The following is a 21,471-nucleotide window of genomic DNA, read 5'->3' on the forward strand; positions in this document are numbered from 1 at the left end:
GAACAAGGGCTTACGTACCTGTGACCAGGATGGTAAACCGCAGTGTTGACTCCACGGGGATAATGGCCGCTGAAACTGAAACAGTGACTCTCCTGATAGCTCTGATTTGTCCCAACACTAATTGAAGGAGGAAGAAAAGAAACACACGCCGTTAAACCACAGTGAGATGCCACTGGGTGCTCACTGCAATTAAATCTAAACGGCAGGTAACACCAAATCCTGCCGAGGATGCAAACCAACCAGACGCTCAGACATTACAGTGGGAATGGGAATGATATGAAAACTTTAGACAGAGGTCTGGTGGTTTCTTATAAAGATAAACTACATCGACCCTATAACTCAGCAATTCCACTCAGAGTCAGTGAACCAATGGGAATGAACATGTGTATCCGTTAAGGCTTGGACAAGAATGGCCATTGTTTTATTCGCAATGTCCAAACCTGGAAACTCAGAAGTCCACCAACAGAGGAATAGATAAGCAAGTTGTGAGTGCTGTGGACTGAATGCTGACGACCATCCCTCTCCCCACCCCGTCCTGCTTTCCAACGTCTAAACAGAAGTTGCTCCAGGAGAGCATGGGGACAGAGATTTGCTGGAAAGGGACATGAGGGACGTTCTGGCATGATGGCAATGTTCTGCATCTCAACAGGAGTCTGGACTACACAAGTGCATGCATTGGCCATAACTCACTGGCCGGTACACCTAAGATCTGTGCATTTTGTTGTATGCAAATTTTATCTCAAAAGAAAGAAAACTATAAGCAAATATTGAAGTTTAATTAATGACAGGCACACTAATGTATTTAAGTAGTGACTCTGAAATTCATTAAAAACTAGGACTGATGAATGGCTGGATAGGAATGTGACCCAGCAAGTACAGTAAAAATGCTAGTAGAATTTAAGTTGAGGTACTTGAGTTTTCACTATACAATTCTTTCAAACTTCCTATTATATTTGCAATTTTCCATAATAAAATGCTGAAAGAAAAAGAAAAAAAGAAAGAAACAACAAAAGCTGACACTAAGCCAGAGAAATAAACACTATTTTGTCAAATAGGTCTTCCCAAACAAAGTATTTTACTTTCACCTTACAAGGTAACTTCTAAGTTCTCCTCGGTAATTGATGACCAAGAGTTCTGCAGACCACTGTGCACTTGCTTTATATTCCAGAAAGATCAACCCAGCAACGGCATAGCTCAAATCACCTGTTAGACTTGATGCCTGCAGAAGTGGGGGAAGTTATTAAAAAGATAGAAGTTAACATCTGTGTAAGTGGAAGATAGCTGAGACATTGGCCTTACCAGGTGCCTCTACATAACACAGCCCCAGAATTGATGTGCCAGGCAGAGTGCCTACAGTAGACACCAAGTCTAGACCAGCCTCCCAACCACAGCTGGGACCACAGCTGCCTCCTTGGATGAGATGTTCACCTAGGTAAGTGAGCCTATGTTCACCGGACATCCATAGCCACCCCCCGCCCCCCCCCCCCCCCCACACACACACACACCATTCGGCCTCAAAGGATTCTAAGATACAGAACTCAGATAGAGATTTATCCAGCAGTAACCAAAGCTAAAAAAAATAAAAAAAATAAAAATAAATAAAATAAAAAAAGGCTCCGACTACTTTCCATCTCCCTTTAGGGAAAGGACATTTAAAAGTATTCACTGCCAACTTCTCCCCTCACTGGACGCTTACAACAGCCTTTGGGGACTCCACTCAGTACTTACTTCCACGTGTCAGTATTCAATGCATCCGGATACTGCGTTACAAAACGCAAAGAATAAACTATTTCCTGTGTGCGTATCTATCTAGATTCCGCACATCTCACGTTCACCTTCTACTCTTCAGATTTAAAGTTCCGCTTCCGCACTCTCCGCTTGCATTCCCTCAGTGCTTACACGGGGGAGACAGTGGGGGCCCCGTTACCGGCCGCAGGCGCACGCACCGGGGCGATCACGAAGAGCTCGCTGCCCACGAGGTCGAACACGCGCACGGTGCCGGTGCTCTCCGCGTAGGCCAGCAGCGTGCAGTCGTAGCTCCAGGCCACGCGCCGCCACTGGGGCTTCGGGTCCTTTGGAACTGGAACAAAGAGGAGAGAGTGCTCCTGCCAATACATCATAAAGGTCGCTAACACAGCACTGCAACGGAAGCTACGTGTTCAATCACATGGCATCACCTCCGAAGGATCTCTCCTGCTTCGGTCAACAGATGGGAACCGCTCCCTGAACCCACTTCCGGTAAGAGCGGGAGGCCTGGCCATGGCCAGCTCTGCCCACACCCTGAGAAGCAAAGCCCACGGCCACCAGCGCTCTGCTCTGTGAGTGCTGCGCATGCCCTGGTCTGCTACAGGCTCGGAATAATATACCTCCAATAGTTATGGAATTAAGAGATTAAAAGCATAGAGAATGGGCAGAAAGTAATTCCAACCCAATGACTCCCACGTAGGGAGTAAGCTGACCTCCAAGGACCTCTGGTCTGGGATCGGAGCTCGGGTGCTAAAGGATCCCGTTAATCCAGTGCCCATGTGCCCAAACTCAAAATGGAAATGGCCGAGGATTGAATAATAGGGAGCTCTGGGTTCCACCCTCAGGCCAGCCACGAAACGGCCTGATGTGATCATGGGGAGCAGTTTCCTTTTGCAAAGTGAAGGGTTCAATGAATAATCTCTCACCTATATTCTTCAACGTTTTTAAAAAAAACTCTTAATGATAGTTGACAACACAGTCAACGTGGCTCAGAGGTTGAATGTCAACCTGTGCAGGAGATCAGGGTTCGATTCCCGGACAGAGAACATGCCAGGGTTTCGGGCTCAATCCCAGTTGGGAAAATGCAGGAGGCAGATTGTAAACAAATTTAAGCCAATATATTCTATAATTTAGAAGAAATATCCATGAAAAACTAGAACAAAAGGACATAGAAATTTTTTTAAAGTTTTATATATTTTTTAAATGTTTAATTAGGAATTAAAAACATACTCATACACACGCCAAAAACCTTCAAATTTCACTGGTGAACTTTATCAAACATTTAAGAAAAATAATAATTCCAAGTCTACACAAACCTCTGCTAAAGGAAAAAAGGAAAGAACACTGCCAACTTATATTTTGAGACCAGCAAGAATACTCCAATACCAAACCGGAAAGACATTTAAGAAAAATGAAATCAACACACCAATGCCCCAGGAACGTAGATGCCATCATCTGCGACCTGTGTTCTGCACAGCGATCTGCACCAAAGCCCATGATGGCTCTTTCCACCTGGCATGTACATGAGGGTCAAGTACAGCCCTGGGCAGCTGACTGCTCAGAGGTCACATTTATAGGCACTTGCTGAATGATTTGGGACTTAGATGTCCTAACATCTAAGGTGTTATTCATTTTTAAAAAATACTTTGGAAAGTTCTTAAATTTCAACCTAAAAGACTTAACAATCTATCTTTATGTGAACAAAGCAGATTATGAAAGATTTTATTTTCATAGATCACATCGATAGTAATGGGTATTTAGCAGAAAAATGTCTTAAAGAATAGGTCATAAAATGTTAATACTTCTGATCTCTGGATGGTGCGTTTATTTTTATTTTCTACTCTTTGCTCATACTTAGTTTCTAAAGTTTTTTTCTGAGAATGTGTATTATTTTTTCAACACAGGGGATTGTTTTTCTCCAACAAAATACAAAAAGGGGCAAACAGTTATCACATAACCGGAGGCTCCTGAATTACAGTCCCATAACAAAATGTTCCGTGTCAAAATCTGATGCTTCAAGTACTAGTCCATGCTTCACAACATTATTCAGGCCAAGACACACGCGGAAAATGCTGTATGCGTGGCACTGCAGGGTAAACTGATGGGCCTGCTGGAAACCAGCGGGAGCCGGTCGGAGCTCAGGCTGTCACAGGGCCCTGGGCCAGGGTAGGGCGATGGGACCCGGCACACCTGGAGTAAGCGAGCTGCGGCTTGGCACGGGGAAGCCGTGGCCTGTGGGATCTCAGCACCAGAAGCTGCAGAAAACCTCCTGATGAACACAGTGCGGCTTTAGAATGGCATGTTCTGGTTGCAGGCGCTTTTCCAGAGAGGGAAAGACCGAATTACTCTTTACGGCCTGGCAAACAGAACCCAAACAAGCTGCAACGCACATTGAAAACATTCTCCAGTGGCCTACCTCTTATAAAACAACAACTGAAAAATGCCAAAGTGGAACCGAACGGCTCCCTATTTCGGTCCGCAGACTCCGAAACATGTAGTTTCAGAAAGGCATTAAGAACAACCGGCTGCGCTTCTCCGGGCATCGGCATGAAACATCATTTGGCATATGAGAGCCATTCCCATAAAGATGAGCCAGATAATAAGCAAATGATCGTTACCTCACATTATATGAAATGGAAAGAAGCCATTAATGCAGCATTACAGCCATAAATTCACACACTCAGGAGCCAACAAAATAAAACATTAGCTCTCAGAGCATCGTTATCCCATCCAGGCTGCCACAATAACGGCACACACTAACACTCTAACAAGTACGACCATTTGGGTGGAAGACTGAAGGGTGAAGCTCCCCATTTCCACGTTAACGTGTGTGTTTCTCAGTTCACTTCCTGGTCAAGGGCAGGTGTCTAACGCCGAAGCCCACCGGGCCCTGGATGTCTGAGCCTGGGCATCCCCAGAGCTGCCCAGACGCCCACAGGCGGCTCTCCAAGCCCTCACTCAGCAGAAGGGCAGCCCCGGGGGAAAGGCAACTGAATATCACCCTCCAGTTATGCTTCTGGAAGCGTGTTGGTCCTTGTCCATGATGTAAGCCAGGTCTGGCCTACTGTAATGGAAAGCAAATTCAGAAAATGCTCGAGCCCCAAGCTTTAGAAATCCGCTACTCCCTTCTATCATTCTCAAAGGATACCGTGCAAACAGGACTCCTTATCTGTCCTTATTATTCCATTCACGGTATGTGCAGACATTTGTGTACGTTAGGAATAAAACCCAAGTCGTGACAACTACCCATAAATTTATATATGTTTAACATAAACATATTATACATGAATTTCTAAAACTGACTCATAAGAAATAGGCAAATATATTGTACTTTTTTCAGACATTACTTGACAGGGTCAAAATTTGTAATGCCAAAAGTTCTGTGCCTACTAGGAGTCAGACACCATGCTAGGCACTAGGAATAAAGAAATTATTTCAAATTTAAATTTAAAAAACATTGAGTGAGACAGGAGCTCTGCCTTTATAATTGAGTGGTGAATCAGACAAGCAATAACAATTAGAACAAGAAAGTACATTAGGATACAGTGAGGAAGGCTTGCAGAGGAATGAATGCTGGAACTACAATAGGTGTGACTAATTAAGTGTAAAGGTGGGAGCTTCTAGGCCAAAGAACTGTCGGTATGAAGGCATGAAAAGGATGATGGGACCCTGACCGGTTTGCTCAGTGGTTAGAGCATCAGCCCAAGGACTGGAGAGTTGCAGGTTCAATACTGGTCAAGGGCACATACCTTGGTCTCTGGCCTGGTCAAGCGCATGCAGGAGACAAACGATGTCTCTCTCATATCCATGCTTCCCTCTCTCTGTCTCTCCCTCTCCCTTCCACTCTCTAAAAATCAATGGAAAAATATCCTCAGGTGAGGATTACCAAATCAAAGAAAAAAGCACAACAAGATTGGAAAACTGCAGACATGTGGCAGGGAATCCACAGGACAGACAGACGGTGAAAGGTGTCATGTCCTGAATTAGAAACTCTAACCTGCATTCCACAGCCAATGGCAATGACGGACAGGTTTTTGGCAGAGTGACAGCAGCGGCAGTAATAGCTTAATGTCTCCCAGGTACTTACAGAGTGAAAGACGTTATGCTAAGAGCTTTATTTATGTTTTGTATGCTTAGAGCTTAATTCATTTACATTAGCTCGCATAACTTTCCCACAACCCAATCTATAAAACACACCCACGTTACAGGCAATGGAGACGCAAAAAGGTAACGGAGCTTGTCCAAGGTCACCTATCTGGAGGCCAGGGAGCCCGATCTGAAGGGCACCATGGTAATTCTCCATTTGGCAAGCTGGGCAGAGCTGGGTTAGTGAAGAGCATCTGGAAGAAAGCCGCCAGGAGAGTCACGAGAAAGCAAGTGGAAATGTTAAAAGCCAGAACTGGGGCTGAGGGCTGAGTGCAGGGGCGGAAGCAAGAGCCCTCTGACCAGGCTCCCAGGCCGGTGGAGTCCCGGGATGCTCCTCCCTGTGCCACTGGGATCCACCGTAAGGACTGCCCTGTCGCTCTCTGCCCGAGGGCTGCACCTTCATTCCTCACCGCAGACATTCCTCACACAGTGCCCAGGACTGCGCCTGGCATGCAGTGGCAAGCTTAATGTTTATTTGTTGAGGAAGGAAGGAAGGGAGGGAGGGAGGGAGGGAGGGAGGGAGGGAGGGAGGGAGGGAGGGAGGGAGGAAAAAAATATCTACATTTCCGGCTTGATAATGATAAGTGTACCACTGACCATCCAGGGAATTGAGCAGAAGAATAGATAAAAGGGAGGGAGAATAAGTTTTACATTTGCTTTAAGTCATAAAATGTATATCTTGTATGTCAAGAGAACTCCATAGTACAGAATTGTACCCCTGAAGCTTGTATGATTTTATTAACCAATGTCACCCCAATAAATTCAATTTTAAAAAGAAGACAAGTCCGTAAGAACTCTACTACCGCCTTATCCACTGGTACATGGGGATTGTTTAGGAATACTGATTCTCTGACACACTAACAGAAAATCACGTTCATATGGGAATTCAAAACATCTTTTAAAAATTTAATGCTCAGTCTTCTCAGTGCATCTGGATGGCTGAGAATGAGACAATAAGGAGAAGACTGGCCCCAGGCTGCCAATGTGCATGTGACAGAGCGCTTACAGACCGGCATCTCCACGGGGGCTCGGAAATCCTGTAGTTCACCACTTTGTACATTTCAAAACAACCGATGCCTCCCTTCTCCATGCTCACTTTCACTGTCAAATATTCATTTTATCCTTACGTTGCTTTGAGATAAAATATGTGCCATGTTCTTCCAATTAAATGAGAAAATGCAGCGCCTGCACACAGTAAGGACACTGCAAATGCCTGTAATCACAAGGACCAGAATTGCCATCATTACAGTTCCCACAACTACCCCGCTAACCTAGCACAAGGTCACGCAGATGGAACTGCAGGTCCTGGAAATAAGCGTAAGTAACGGGTGCACTTATCTACTAACGCCCTCTTAACTCTTAACTGCCTTCCTGATATGCTGCCCAGACACCTTTTCACACCCTGCTCCTGCAAACGAGTAGTGGGGAAGGCAACCCGCGCGCCCCCCCCCCCCCCCCCCCCCGCACCTTCCCCAGTACTCCCACCTCTATCACTCTTTAGGTTGCTTTCCAAAAGTCACTTTTCCTCAACAATCTCATCTCACACTCCTGGTTAGAGACTCGCACCCAACTCTGTATTTTTCCTTCATCAGATTTGTCAAAGTTTACAATCGTGTATTTAAATGTCTGTATGAGGTACGGGACCACGCCCTTTGCTCACAATAATACACCTAGTACCAGGAATGATTCATCCTATATAATAAAATGTTAATATGCAAATAGACCAAATGGCAGAACAACCAAACAACCGAACAATCAGTCACTATGATGTGCACTGACCACCAGGGGGTGGGTGGAACATGGTGGGTGTCAGCCATGGTGGGATGGTGGAGCAGGTGAGCGGGGGCTCCAGACCATGGCAGGGTGCGGGTCGCTGTCATCGGGGTGAGCCTCCGGTGCTTACTGAAAATTCTTTGCTCCCACGCACCACTCGTATCTCCTGATGGCGCCAGCCCCACGCACACCTGTTGCAGCACAGGAGCCATCGCTTTACACCCACTGCCAGTGCCAGAGCCAGAGCCACCACTTGCACCTGCTGCCAGCGCCCAAGCCAATGCCAACCATCAGCAGGCGCAAGTGGTGGCTGCCGGCCCCGATCACCCCTGAGGGCTTCTCCACCTCCTCCTGCTCCTGAGGGGCAATTAGGGCAACAGCTGCTGCTCGTACCCACTGCTGGCACCAGCCCCAATGGCTCCACGCCATAAGCAGGCACTGTCAGCATGTGGGAGAAGCAGGGGTGAGAGAGGGGCTGCCAGAAGACAAGGGACCAGGGGCAGCGGTGAGAGGAGCCGGGCGGGGACACAGAGGATAGGCTGAGACCTGCCCCTGTGCCCAGGCAGCCTTCCAGCCCACAGTTCCTTTCAAGGTGCATGAATTCGTGTACTAGGCTCCTAGTATTACATAAAACACACTCAGTAAATTCTTGCTAACTATAACAAAGAATGATCAAATCCCAAACTTTTTTTTCACTAGTCTGTAGCTGACTTTTAAAATATATTTTTATTGATTTCAGAGAGGAAGGGAAGGGGAGAGAGAGTTAAGAAACATAACCCGGGCATGTCCCTTGATCAGGAATCAAACTGTGACTTCCTGGTTTATAGGTAAACACTCAACCACTGAACCACACTGGCCAGGCTGTATCTGACCAACTCTTGGTTTATACCAAAATATTTATTTCTTCACTGAATTCAGAATAAAAGACTACATCACAAAACTAGCTCAGACTTTTTTAAAAGTTTCAATTTCAATTTCTCCCAAATGCACATCCTAAAGCAAAATTAAGGCAATAAGAGAAATCAGTTAAGATTTTCAAAAATCATTTTAATAAGCAATCTTAATAATCTTTGTTAATAAATATTTATTTAATCTCTATTCTAACTTTTAAGAGATACTATAAACTACCACAGACTTGAAATTTTCATTTTTTAGATACTTTGGAAACTCTTACCTTGACATTTCCCAATAATAGATGTAAAATCATCTTTGGCAGACCTGCAAAGTATGCACAAAATGGAGACAATTGTTTTACATAACAACACTATTGTGTGCTACCATACACCACCACAAACACTACAGACTGGACAACTTCCCTACACAACACTAAATCGTTCCAGCTCTTACAGAGAAGATTCTGTGCCTCAAGTTAGACCCTTTCGTTAGGGATACTACTTTCTTCCAACATTTCTTTTTCATCAGAAATGAAGTTATAACAAGAATGAAGTGACATAAGCACAAGTGAGTTTAAACATAAAAACCACCAAAGTGTCCTCAGGTAGATGACTGGATATGAAGACATGGCACATGTATACAGTGGACTACTACTGAGCCATAGGAAAGATGAGATACTGCATTTTGGAACAATGTGGATGGACCTTGAGAATATCATTCTAAGCCAAATCAGTCAGTCAAAAAAAAAAAAAAATCAAGAACCATATTATGTCACTCATATGTGGATTATAAAACTGAAAGCAACAAATGAACAAAGAAACAAATCTCACAGACACAGACAGCAGTATGCTAGTTACCAGAGGGGAGGGGTGAGGGTGGTTAAGGGTAAAGGGTGTCCTATGTGCGGTGACAGGAGATGATTAGACTTTGGGTGGTGGCCACACAATGCCATATACAGATGACATTTCATAGACTTGCACACTTGAAACCTATATAATTTCATTAACCAATGTTCCCCCAATAAATGTAATTTTTAAAACAAGAAGTCACACTATCAGCACAATTGCCAAAGAGAGGCATTTCACATTCCTGCAACACATGGAAGAGGAAATGCTAGCCCACCCTATGCTTACGTAAATTCAAGCACTGCACCCACGAGATGCTCAATGATGCCGTTAAAGAAAAGAGCCCGCCTGTCACAGCCATGCATGTTAAGCAATGTGGTTTTTAAAAGGCTGTCATTACTGGCCCCAGCCAGGTAGCTCATTTGGCTGTAGCATCGCCCCAATACACCAAGGCTGTGGGTTCAATCTCCAGTCAGGACACATATAAGAAGCAACCAATGAATGCATCAATAAGTGCAACAACATATTCATGTTTCTCTCTTTCTTCTCTCTTTCTTTCTCTCTCCTTCTCTCTCCCTCTCCCCCTCCCCCTTCCTCTCTCTGTAAAATTAAAAAATTTAAAGGGCTGTCAAACACCATCTTGCTAATTACATGATGAAGGATACTTTCCTAGAGGGCTGTGTCCATCTTTGCACTCCCCCAGATCACTCTGCTGTCTTTTGAGGACGTTACTTTCTCAGTAGACGATGGGCCTTTTCCAGAACTCTGGAATCCACTCTTGTTGGACTGTGTGCTGAGAAGTCAGCTAAGCACACGCTCAGGAAGGTGTCAAAAAGCAGGGGCTGCTTTGCTCTGTATGCAGATGGACTGTGGGTCCGCACGGGACCAAGACACACTGCTTGAGACCAGTGATATTTGTTCTCTCGAGACATTCGGTGGCATTACGTACGCACCTAGAATGCTTCTAAGCTGGGCTTCCGTGCATTTTGTTTTTAATTAAGATATCAGTTACGAAAGCGGTAAAACAATAGCAACTAACTCAGGAAAACCAGTTCATTCTTCGGGACATTAGGAACAACAGGCAAAGCATGTGGCACCTCTAAAACTGGGGACTACCCCTCTCCAGACAAGTCCTAACTCCTCGTTCTCAAGAAAGAAGCAGTGAGGCAGAAATGTGTGTTGATGGTAAAGTCCCTTTAAATGTGGCCCCTTTCAAACTCTTAGTTCCCATCATCAAGCAAATTGCTTCTCAAAGGACATTTTTTATATGAATATTAACAATTACCTGATCTCCACACACTGATCTTGAACAGCAGCCAAAAGCTTTCCGTTGCTTTCACAGGGGAGAAAGAAGAAGAAAATCTGTATGCACATTTATAACAGTCTTCCACACACGGAGGGATTTTAAGACATTAAAATCATTTTTAAGTGTTTTCATCTTTACACCTTGAAATTAGATGACATTTAGTACAAAAGCAGGCAAAATGATCCAAATATAGGTTTAATTAACACATTTACACAAAGGGAATTTATATACAATAAATGTCAAGACTATTAAGCCATAAACACCCCAAAATTAATGCCATAATGAAATTTAAGTGCTTACCCAGGTAGGGAAACATATGAATTTTATACATCCTTACCTTGCAAGGACCAAATGCCAGTTTATCTGTTTATTAACCAAGCGAACCAGTCCATCGGGGAGCAAAAAGGGTGCAGGGCTGGAACCACAACACAATAGTGAGCTTAAACTCTAATCGTGAAGTGCACACACACACACACACACACACACACACACACATATGCAGGGCTGGAACCACAACACAGTAGTGAGCTTAAACTCTAATCGTGAAACACACACACACACACACATATGCAGGGATGGAACTACAATACATTAGCGAGTTTAAACTCTAATTGTGAAACACACACACACATACACACACACACACACCACAAAGGAAAAGCAGAAAACACTGGAGCTAGCCCTAGAGCGGAGCCAAAGTTCTCTTTCTTAGAACTGTATTATCTGTAATATCTCTGCGGCTTATAAGATTAGACGTCCTCTTACAAGGAAAAAGCAATTCGTGGTAAAGAATTCCATAAAACTATTCCTACACACATATCTAAAAGCTGAATTAAATCCTTTGTCAGGATAATCTTTTGTTTTGTTTTGTTTTGTTCCTTTCAGGGCTCAAAATTAGCACTGTGCCTGAAAACACACGTAACACTTCAAAGAATTCAGAAGTACCAAGAACTGAAACCGAAAGAACCTTCTCTGATGCACCAGAGGGGATACGACCATAAGGACAAAAAGGTTGTTTAAAAGCTTTGTGAGCTGCAGATCCCTCATGTGGACATTCCAGATAAGGCGGGGAGCCTTCATCATTCAGGATAAGGCTCAGAAAGCTCTTCAGTGAAAGCCCAGTTGTCAGGAGACGGTCTTAATAATGACCAAGGGAACAAAATCACCCTGAGTCTGTACCCCGCCAGAGTATACCGAGTATACGAAATGTCTATTTTATAAACTGGGTTCACCTGATTATCAGCAACTATGTCACAATTCAGTTCTGAAAACGTAAATCATAAATAGGACAATACCATTTGTATTCGATGTTTATACCGTTTCTCTGTGGAATTAATGACTCACCTGTACCAGATGTACTGGCGTAAAAATAATAAGCGATCTGTAAAAAAAAAAAAAAAAAATTTATAGCAAAGCCAAATATTTCTTGATGATAAAATCCAAAATACACTGTAGAATGAGTCATTACAAAACACAGAATACAACTCTTAAAATAAGAGAATAAATAAATCTAAAACACACTAAGTCTTTTACAAGATCGTATGTTTATATTAAGTTCCAAGCTGGCGTATTCAAAACTTTGAAGTATTTCCTAACAGTACAAAAAGTAAAACTGATTTGAGATGCTAAATTTTGCCAACCAGGCTTTAATAAAACCATGGAGTAAAAATCATAGTAATTGCCCTTTAAAACCTAAGTATTTTTATTAAAAAATCACGATACCATTTTATACTTTATAGCAAAAATTTTAATAATATCTAAAAATGGGGAAGTCCATGAAAACCAGTCTCTAACACAACATTGACAAATAATGTTTTTATAGTATCTCATTTAAAACATATCTGTGCGTGTGAACATATGTGTACGCGGTTAAGTGGATATCACTGGGAGAAGGTCTGAAGGATAACAGATTACCTGTGAGTGGCAAAATGAAGAGTAATTTACTTACTCTCATTTGTGGTTACCCATATTCTCTAAGTTTTCTACAACAAATGTTATGACTTGTATATATTTTCTAAACTTCCTGAACTTCAAAGCATTTGTGAGAACGAAAATTGCCTATGCTAGCGATTCTTGTATCAGAAGACAAAGCTATTCTATCTTTCTCGGAAAGTAAATGACAGTTCATTTCAAATAGTCAGCGCCTTGGGAACTGAATGTCCTCTTTAGGAGTGGCTCACACTCACCGGGTAAGAAGGACCGGCTTTGGGACCAGAAAGGCACACGGTCAAGTTCCAAAGGAATGGCCCTGGGCAAGCTTCCTCGCCTGCCACACACACTCGGAGCAGCACCCGCGTGCTGGCCTGGGAAAGCCTGTGTCAGCGCCCACAAAGCCCGCCCAGCACCGCTCCCTGCGGGAGTGCGATCCTGGGAGCACGGCCTGCAGCCCGCCAGCAGGTAAAGAATGCCCTGGTTCAGTGGTCGGCAAGCTCATCAGTCCACAGGGACAAACATCAACAGCACAATGATTGACATTTCTTTGGAGAGCCACATTTTTTAAACTTAAACTCCTTCTGACGCCACTTCTTCAAAATAGACTGGCCCAGGCCGTGGTATTTTGTGGAAGAGCCACACTCAAGGGGCCAAAGAGCCGAATGTGGCTCGCGAGCTGCAGTTTGCCGACCCACTGCCCTGGTTCATCTGCCCATGGTATAATTTGGATAACCCTTGCCCGGTGTAAGCAGAACATCATGTAAGCCACTTACAACGGTCTGCCACCGTCTTCTCACCTCCAATGTCCACACTCTCCGAGGCTCACACTCAGCTTGATTTTCTTCATTTCTTCTAGAACACATCCATAATAGCTATCTCAGGCCATACCTTAGCTCTACACTGCTTTAAAAGTGTGTGTGTATATTCACATATACATAAAGACATATGTGTGTGCATGTATACATATCATATATCATGAAAATATATACATCTATAAAATTAAACTCAGGTACCATGTGTGCTCATCACTTTTATCAGGTTCTCCATTAAAAAACACACTTTAAAATTCTTAAACTTGCCGGGACCAGTTTGACTCAGTGGATAGAGCGTCGGCCTGTGGACTGAAAGGTCCCGGGTTCAATTCCGGGCAAGGGCATGTACCATGGTTGCGGGCACATCCCCAGTAGGGGGTGTGCAAGAGGCAGCTGATCGATAACTCTCTCTCATCGATGTTTCTAACTCTCTATCCCTCTCTCTTTCTCTCTGTAAAAAATCAATAAAAATATATTTAAATAAAATTCCTAAACTTTCCAAAACAGCACAGGTCTGGATGAAATGGGGGTTAAATGACATACTAACTCCATACTGATATGTATAGAAACGCATGTAGAAAAAATAAATAGGCAGTACCTACCTCGAACCGCTTTTGTGATGATGAAGGATGCACCGTGTTTTCGGTTGCCTCTAGGCTGCAGATGGAAACAAAACAAAAACAAAAGGCTTACATTTGAGAATTTTCCAGTCATCCGTACACATTGTATCAGGTTCTATTTCTCTGTGGCTACTCAGAGGACTGGGTACAAATTACCAGCATTTAACAACTACTCAGACAGACACAGGCAGAAGCAGGCCTGGGGAGGGTGGGCGTACAAGTGAGCATTATGCAGTCACTGGTGAATTTTGCGAGGATCAGGAAGGATTCAGGGTGGAAACCACTGCATATCAAACACCAGTCCAAAGGCAGGAGCAGTCCAGGGCAGAAACCAGTCAGGGGCGAGAGAGGCCCCACACAGTTTTGCTTGCAGGAAAAGGGGTCATTTAGGTGAATAAATTCATGTCTGAGACAAATGCATTGAACGTCTTACGTCCACAGAGAAAACGCTAGGAAGGCACACACTGATATATACACCGTAGTTGCTACATTAAATCGTTAAGTATATTTCACACAGGCTGTGTGGGCTAAACGATTCTAGGCACTACACATACTGCGCGCCATGAGGTCTCAATGTAAGTTAATGCTGTGCTTATTTTTTAAGAAACTCAACGGCCGAAACTGGTTTGGCTCAGTGGTAGAGCGTCGGTCTGCGGACTGAAAGGTCCCAGGTTCGATTCCGGTCAAGGGCATGTACCTTGGTTGCGGGCACATCCCTGGTGGGGGTGTGCAAGAGGCAGCTGGTCAATGTTTCTCTCTCATTGACGTTTCTAGCTCTCTATCCCTCTCTCCTCCTCTCTGTAAAAAAAAATCAATAAAATATTTTATAAAAAAAAAAAAAAGAAAGAAACTCAATGTATAACGTTAAGTATTCTGAATCATTATTGTAATCAGTCAGTGAGTGCTAAGGGGCAGAAACTTATTCTTATCCAACCAATAGCAGCAGCTGCCGCTGCTTCCTGGCATAACCTATAAAACAGTCACACCGATAAGGACAAAGAGAAACTAAATAAATACCTGGAAAACAGTAATACAGACAGGCCTCTGCCGGCCTACAAAAATACATTATTCACCACGAGCAGAAACTGCAATGGGAAGGTTAAGGAGAAACGGCAAACTTCACAGGAGAAGGTGTCGTTTCTCGGGTCTAGAAACACTTTGGAGAGATTTTGTAAGAGAGAATCCACAGGGACTGGACTCCCTGATCTTGGGTAAAAGTCCTGTTCCACCTTGCGGCACCCTCTGAGTCTGAACCGGTGCTGGCACAGGTGCGGCTCCCAATCGGTCAGTATCTGCCGGGTGGACGTGGATTCTGCTTCCCACTCTTCACCCTGCGCCCGGGAGGTCCTCTGTAGGGAACTGGGAACCCCAGGTCCCTGTCAGGCTACCAAGCCCTGCGACCCCTTCCTGAGCAGGGAGCCCAGCCCCGGTCAGGCGCCCTGCTCGTCCCGCCTGCGGCTGTGACGGCGCTCCTTGGCTCCGGCGGGTGACACATGTTGACCAGGTTGTCTCCCCTCTGCACTGAAGCACCCGGAAAGCGTTCCCCCGGGCGCCCAGCACCTGGCGTAGCACCTGGGGCACGGACCGGACCGAGCACGCCTGCAAGAGCAGGTGCAACCGGCTCCGAGCAGGAGTGCAGGCTGCTGCCCGCTCCGTGCAGCCCGCCGGGAGCTCCCAGGACTCCGGGTCCCGCTGCAGAGGAGGCCCGCCCGGGAGGGGAGGACACGCGGGCCGGGTGAGAGGGGCCCCGGAGCCCGATGCTGCAGCCCCTTCCCAGCACCGGCCGGGACGGAACCGGAGCCCCCGGGGCAGAACCGGAGCTTGCAGGACAGAACCGGAGCCCCCGGGGCAGAACCGGAGCCCTGGGGCCACCCGGCTACACCAAGCCCCGGAGGAATCCCAGGAGCCGGGCTCCGGGGCCCAGACCCCCGCCCGCCCCGCGCGCTGTTGCTAGGCAACGGGACGCGGGCCGGGCCAGCCCCCCGCCCCCGGCGCCGCCGCCCGACGTGGCCCTTCCTACGTGGCTCCGCCGGCGCCGGCGCGACCAGCCGGCCCAGCGCCGGAGGGGCCCGGCTCACCTGCACTTCCGTCTCCGGGGGCCACTCGGTGTTGACCAGCAAGTCATAGAGAACGGTCTCCTCCTCGCCCTCCGCGGCGCCTGCGGGGACAGCCGGCGCGGACTCGGAGGCCGCCATGTTGCCCGGGCCCGGCCGCGGAGGGAGCCACGCTACGGCCTCCCGCGAGGGACAAGCTTCCGCGGCCGCGTCCGCTCTTCCTGGCGGGGGGAAGGGGCGGAGCTTGCTGGACTGACAAGGAAACGTTAGGTGTTAACCCAGGTGTGTCTAACAGTGTTTCCCAACCTTCTCTCATGATGAGAATCACCTGGTGGAGTTGTTAAAACACAGATTCCTGAATCCCAACTAAGAAGTGCTAAACTAGAATTTTTGGGAACATATAGGTAAAATTGCATACCTAACTTAGTGCTCTGTATATAACATCTGTCTTAGAGCACTAGTTAAGTATACAATTTTACCTATATGTTCCCAAAAATTCTAGTTTAGCACTTCTTAGTTGGGATTCAGGAATCTGTGTTTTAACAACTCCACCAGGTGATTCTCATCATGAGAGAAGAAGGTTGGGAAACACTGGTCTAGGAGATACAAGGACTGCTGCTTGTCTGGGATATATGACTGAGGTTCTCTGAGCTACTTGCTTATCAGTCTGCGTGAGATCAGCCAAGTCTGAACCTCTCTTCCCAAGTCAGCTTCTGTAAAATGAAAACAGTCAAAAGGGTCCTCCTGAGGAGATAAGAGATCAACCGAAGGACTTGTATACATGCATATAAGTACAACCAAAGGACACAAAACTCTGGGGAGGGAGGGTATGTACGGGGGGGGGGGGCACCAAGGGTATATGTACAAAAATAAAAAAAATAAAAAATAAAAAAATAATAATTTAAGAAAAAAATTAAAAATAAAATAAAATAAAAGATTTCATAGTTTGAGCAAAGAAAGTAAATGGAACAAATTAAAAAAAGGGGGGGGGGGGATCCCTCTGAGATGCTAGAATTCCCCTATGGGTTTGTTGTCTAATACATGGAAAGATTGCAAGTGGTGTTTTGTGTGTTTTGTTTAATAAGCCCCCAGAAGTTAGGCGACGCCACAGACTAAGCCAATAAACAGGTGTCAAAGGAATGATGATGCTACAGAAGCTGGGAAAAGGCGGTGAGGGCCAGCAGGGTCTGTGCTTGCTTTTTGCAGAGGACAAAAAAATTGGAGGATGACAAGTGTCAGGGAAAAGAATACTGAAGGCGAGGGGGATCTGGGAAGGCCCAGTTCAGGGAAAGTGGTTGCAAATTTAAAAAACCCTCCTGTCTATCCGGACACAGCACAGAGCCCACAGGCTTAGGGCTCAGTCTCACAAGACAGCCCACCCCCCAACCGTACCCACCTCCCAACACACACACCTCCGAGGCCAGATGCAAATCCCAGATTATCACCTGTGCTTCTGACAAATCGGCTGTAGATCAGAGATTTCAAAGACTTCCTTCGTGGGTTCCCGTAATTTGCTAGAGCAGCTCACATAACCTCTTTTAATAAAGGAGATGATGAACAGCTAGATACGTAGGGTCCCTGAGGATAACCTCAGGGTTTATAACAGTGCCTGGAACAGAGGCAGGACAGAATATACGTTATTTGCTGAATAAATGAAAAACTGCCCACAAAACCTATCTGACACTTTGTATCCCGAAGTACTTCTCCCAACAGCTGTCTTTTCATCAAATCCTCAAACACCAGACTTGGCTTCCCCATCCCACTAGGGCCCACAAAGTGCCGGCTCCAGGGAGACTTCTCGTGTGGCAGGCTGCAGAATGTGAGCAGGGAGGGGCGCCATGCGCCGGGGAGGTCTGAGGCGTGGCCCCTGGCCTGTGGCATGGCCTCAGCACGGTCCCTCCCATTGCTGCACACCGAGTTCCCCAGCTCATCCTTTCTTGGATAAAAATGGGATTGCTTTCTGCTTCACCCATTCTCTTCACCACTGACCAGCACAGTCACAGCCAGGAGGTGGCTGGCCAACCCCACAAAGGGCGCTTCCTTCTTAGCTGGGAAGGGGGCAATCGCAGATACATCACCAAGAAGTGTTTCTTCCCTGCCATCACCACATTGTGTCAATTCCTGTGTTCATCCTCACCCTTCCCCGTTTGCTAGCCCATTTGTACAACAACGGGAACCCTAAGGCCGGGCCTGGCTGGCTCCAGGGAGCTTACCTTGTGCAGAAACAAAAAGCAGAGGCGGACACTCACTACCACACCTGGAAAGTGACAATGCATTGCACGGGGAGCGGTGCCCGGGAGGGCAATTCTACCACCGGAAGTGCTCTGAGCACGTGGGCAGGCCTGGAGCCTTCCCCACCACTGTTTAAAACCCAGCAGAGTCCAGGGGTCTTCAAACTACGGCCCGCGGGCCACATGCGGCCCGCAGAGGAGTCTGATCCGGCCCGCCAGGTTTTTTGGGCAGTGAGCGCAGCCAAGGTGTTTCAGTAGGAATTAGTAGTTCATATAGTCCGGCCCTCCAGCTCTCTGAGGGACCGTGATCTGGCCCCCACTTTAAAAAGTTTGAGGACCCCTGCAGCAGACCATAGAAGCGTAACCAATGGACACAAAGCTCTGGGGAGGGAGGGCATGTATAGGGGGGGGGGGCCAATGGTAAGACATGTACACATATAGTACCTTCATAAAAATTAAAATAAAAAATAGGAAAACAGCAGAGAGCCTGGGAGGGGAAGGCAGTGCGGTGACCAGCAAACGGGAAGCAGGTAGTAAGAATATGCCTGCTATGGGAAGAGCTGTGCTGGAGAATGCTGGATGTGGGGCTGGAAAAGAGGAGGCAGAAAAGTGATCAAGGTTCACCAGGCAGGTTTCAGACAGGCTGCGTGGCTGAAGTCCAACTGCTAGTTGGTCTTATTCCACTGGCTGTGCAGGTATAGTGAATTGTCCAAACTGAGGGACTTTTGAGAGTGAAAAAGATGATTTTAATAATGACGACATATCCATTTTCACGACAAGTAATTTTAAGGAGAAATCATCTGATGGTATTATAAGCCATTGATGAGGGGAAGAAAAAAACAGAAAAATGTCCTCCTTCCCCCCCTTTTTTTTTTCCTCTTCTCATAGCATACCAAGTATGCCTCAATGGAACTCAATTTTCTACCTGATTATTTCTAAAACGTAATCTTTAAAGATATTTGTGCGTTTTTTCTCCTGACTCAGGCTCATGGTGGCTTGTTTCTTTATGAGATGTGTGTGTGTGTGTGTGTGTGTGTGTGTGTGTGAGAGAGAGAGAGAGAGAGAGAGAGAGAGAGAGAGAGAAAGGGAGGGAGAGAGAGAGAGAGAGAAAGAGAGCCTTTTTGCTCATATCCTTTGAAATCCAATCATCTGTGAGCATTTTTCAAGCCCTGGGATAGAGGATCCCTTCCCCCCGGAAAACCTGCCTTCACTTTTGCAAGGTACCTGTGAGACTTGGGTCCATTTTAAATTAAGATTCTAAATTTTTTCAAAAGTTACAAATTGTGCTCTCAGATGGAAAGACAGAGCCCCGGCCTACAAGCCTAGTCTTTACTTTATTGCCAAATTTTGGGAAGCAAAGTAAGGTCAAGATGTTCACTACGTTCTCATGGGTTTCAAATCTACTCCATTATATGCACCTGAACTCAGGCTTTGTTTACTTGCTGCCCCTCCCTCAGCCCATATCACTCAGCCACGTGGGACCACAGGTTCGGACCATACGTCAAGCTTGTAATTGTGCTGGGACTCGCACATGGCTTTGCCACGAGAGGACCGAGAGGACCGTGCCCTCTCATTAGTCCGAGGCTTCACAGATCCTTGGCGTTGACCCAGGCCTCCCCCTCCCACCCTACCTCAGCCCAGAGATCAAAGCTCCACCCCCCACCTCCCACCCCCAAGCAACTGGTGATGTCACTGCTTGCTTCTATGGAGTCTTCTGCCTATTGCCAGGAATCAGGGTTTCCTTTACTTTCTGACAAACTCATCCATTCATTTTTTAATATATTTTTATTTTTAAATATATTTTAATTGATTTCAGAGAGGGAAAGAGATAGAAGCATCGATGATGAGAGAGAATCGTAGATGGGCTGCCTCCTGCACGGCCCCCACTGGGGATGGAGCCGGGAACCCGGACTGTGCTCTGACCAGGAATCGAACCGTGACCTCCTGGGTCCTGGTTCCACACTCAGAACCACTGAGCGCCCACCGGCTGGGCACATCCACGTTCATTTCTAAGGTTGCGGTTTTGTTTTTACATGTTAGCGGGTCCTGGGAGCCTTTCAGGATGTCCTGTCTGGCAGATTGCCTGAAGCGAAACACCCTGAGCCTCAGAGAGGGAAGCACAAAGGGGAAGGCTTTCTTGGAACTTGGCCGCAAACAGCCCTGCACTCCCAGGCACGCAGGCCACGCCGGGCAGGCCCACGAGGTGCCACAGCGCCTCCAGAGGGGCCTACTGGCAGCGCCCAGAACATGCACGTGTTTGCCAACATGCACAGGACACTTCTGGGCTCCCCAGCAAGGGTTGGTGGGGAGTTTACAAAAGACTGAGGCTCCTGTGTCACCAGCTGGAGCCGGACCAGGGACATGACAGTGTTTCCGGTTACAGCGATGGCTCCCATTCATGTCCACAGTCTGGGGGCGCCTGGGGTGTCCCAGATAACACCGATCCTTCAAAAACTCAAAGGCAGCTGCAAACCCAAAATACCGTAATTCTCTGCTGACAGGGACAATGGCTATTTAAACCCAGGTGCAGGTAGGCCCTGAGTACTACCACTTTATTGACTGCATGGATTATTCATGGTTATGTTGATGCTGTCACAGATTAACCCTTTTGGCTTAAAAAAGAGAGAGACTGCAGCTTTTATTTTATTTTTATTTTTTAAATATATTTTATTAATTTTTTACAGAGAGGAAGAGAGAGGGATAGAGAGTTAGAAACATCGATGAGAATCATAGATCAGCTGCCTCTTGCACACCCCCTACTGGGGATGTGCCCACAACCAAGGTACATGCCCTTGACCGGAATTGAACCTGGGACCATTCAGTCCACAGGCGGACGCTCTATCCACTGAGCCAAACCGGTTTCAGTGAGACTGCAGTTTTTAAAAACCATGTATTTCCTTCAGCAAAATAATCGAGGCTCAAGAACATGTTCTCCCTGGAAGTGGATCACTCATGAGCTCTGAGTGTTTTCTCCTGTGGTAATGAAATCAGGGCCAAGTCCTTCCCTTTATCCTCGAGCTTCCTCTGAGAAAAAATGACAGGGGAAACATTAACCAACAGAAAAGGACTCAATGAAGCCGATGAAATTAATCATGTGTTTTGATAAGGCCAA

At 46.2% G+C, this 21,471-nt stretch overlaps 1 protein-coding gene across 1 annotated transcript in view; it reads right to left on the reverse strand.

The window, feature by feature from the left end:
* Positions 1 to 16,331, reverse strand: part of NBAS (NBAS subunit of NRZ tethering complex) — a 156,511-nt gene extending 140,180 nt beyond the window's left edge. Inside the window, exons 1-9 of the mRNA XM_084900990.1 lie at positions 16,153 to 16,331; positions 14,057 to 14,111; positions 12,055 to 12,091; positions 11,048 to 11,125; positions 10,690 to 10,737; positions 8,840 to 8,883; positions 1,947 to 2,080; positions 1,086 to 1,219; positions 19 to 117 (exon numbers count right to left, since the gene is read on the reverse strand). Of these exons, the coding sequence (XP_084757116.1) occupies positions 19 to 117; positions 1,086 to 1,219; positions 1,947 to 2,080; positions 8,840 to 8,883; positions 10,690 to 10,737; positions 11,048 to 11,125; positions 12,055 to 12,091; positions 14,057 to 14,111; positions 16,153 to 16,269 (746 nt within the window). The 5' untranslated portion in view covers positions 16,270 to 16,331. The remainder of the gene's footprint in view (positions 1 to 18; positions 118 to 1,085; positions 1,220 to 1,946; positions 2,081 to 8,839; positions 8,884 to 10,689; positions 10,738 to 11,047; positions 11,126 to 12,054; positions 12,092 to 14,056; positions 14,112 to 16,152) is intronic.
* Positions 16,332 to 21,471: the final 5,140 nt, after the last annotated feature.

The sequence above is a fragment of the Pipistrellus hanaki genome (genome assembly GCF_964339955.1).
Source record: "Pipistrellus hanaki genome assembly, chromosome: 12".
In the NCBI taxonomy this organism is placed as follows: domain Eukaryota; kingdom Metazoa; phylum Chordata; class Mammalia; order Chiroptera; family Vespertilionidae; genus Pipistrellus; species Pipistrellus hanaki.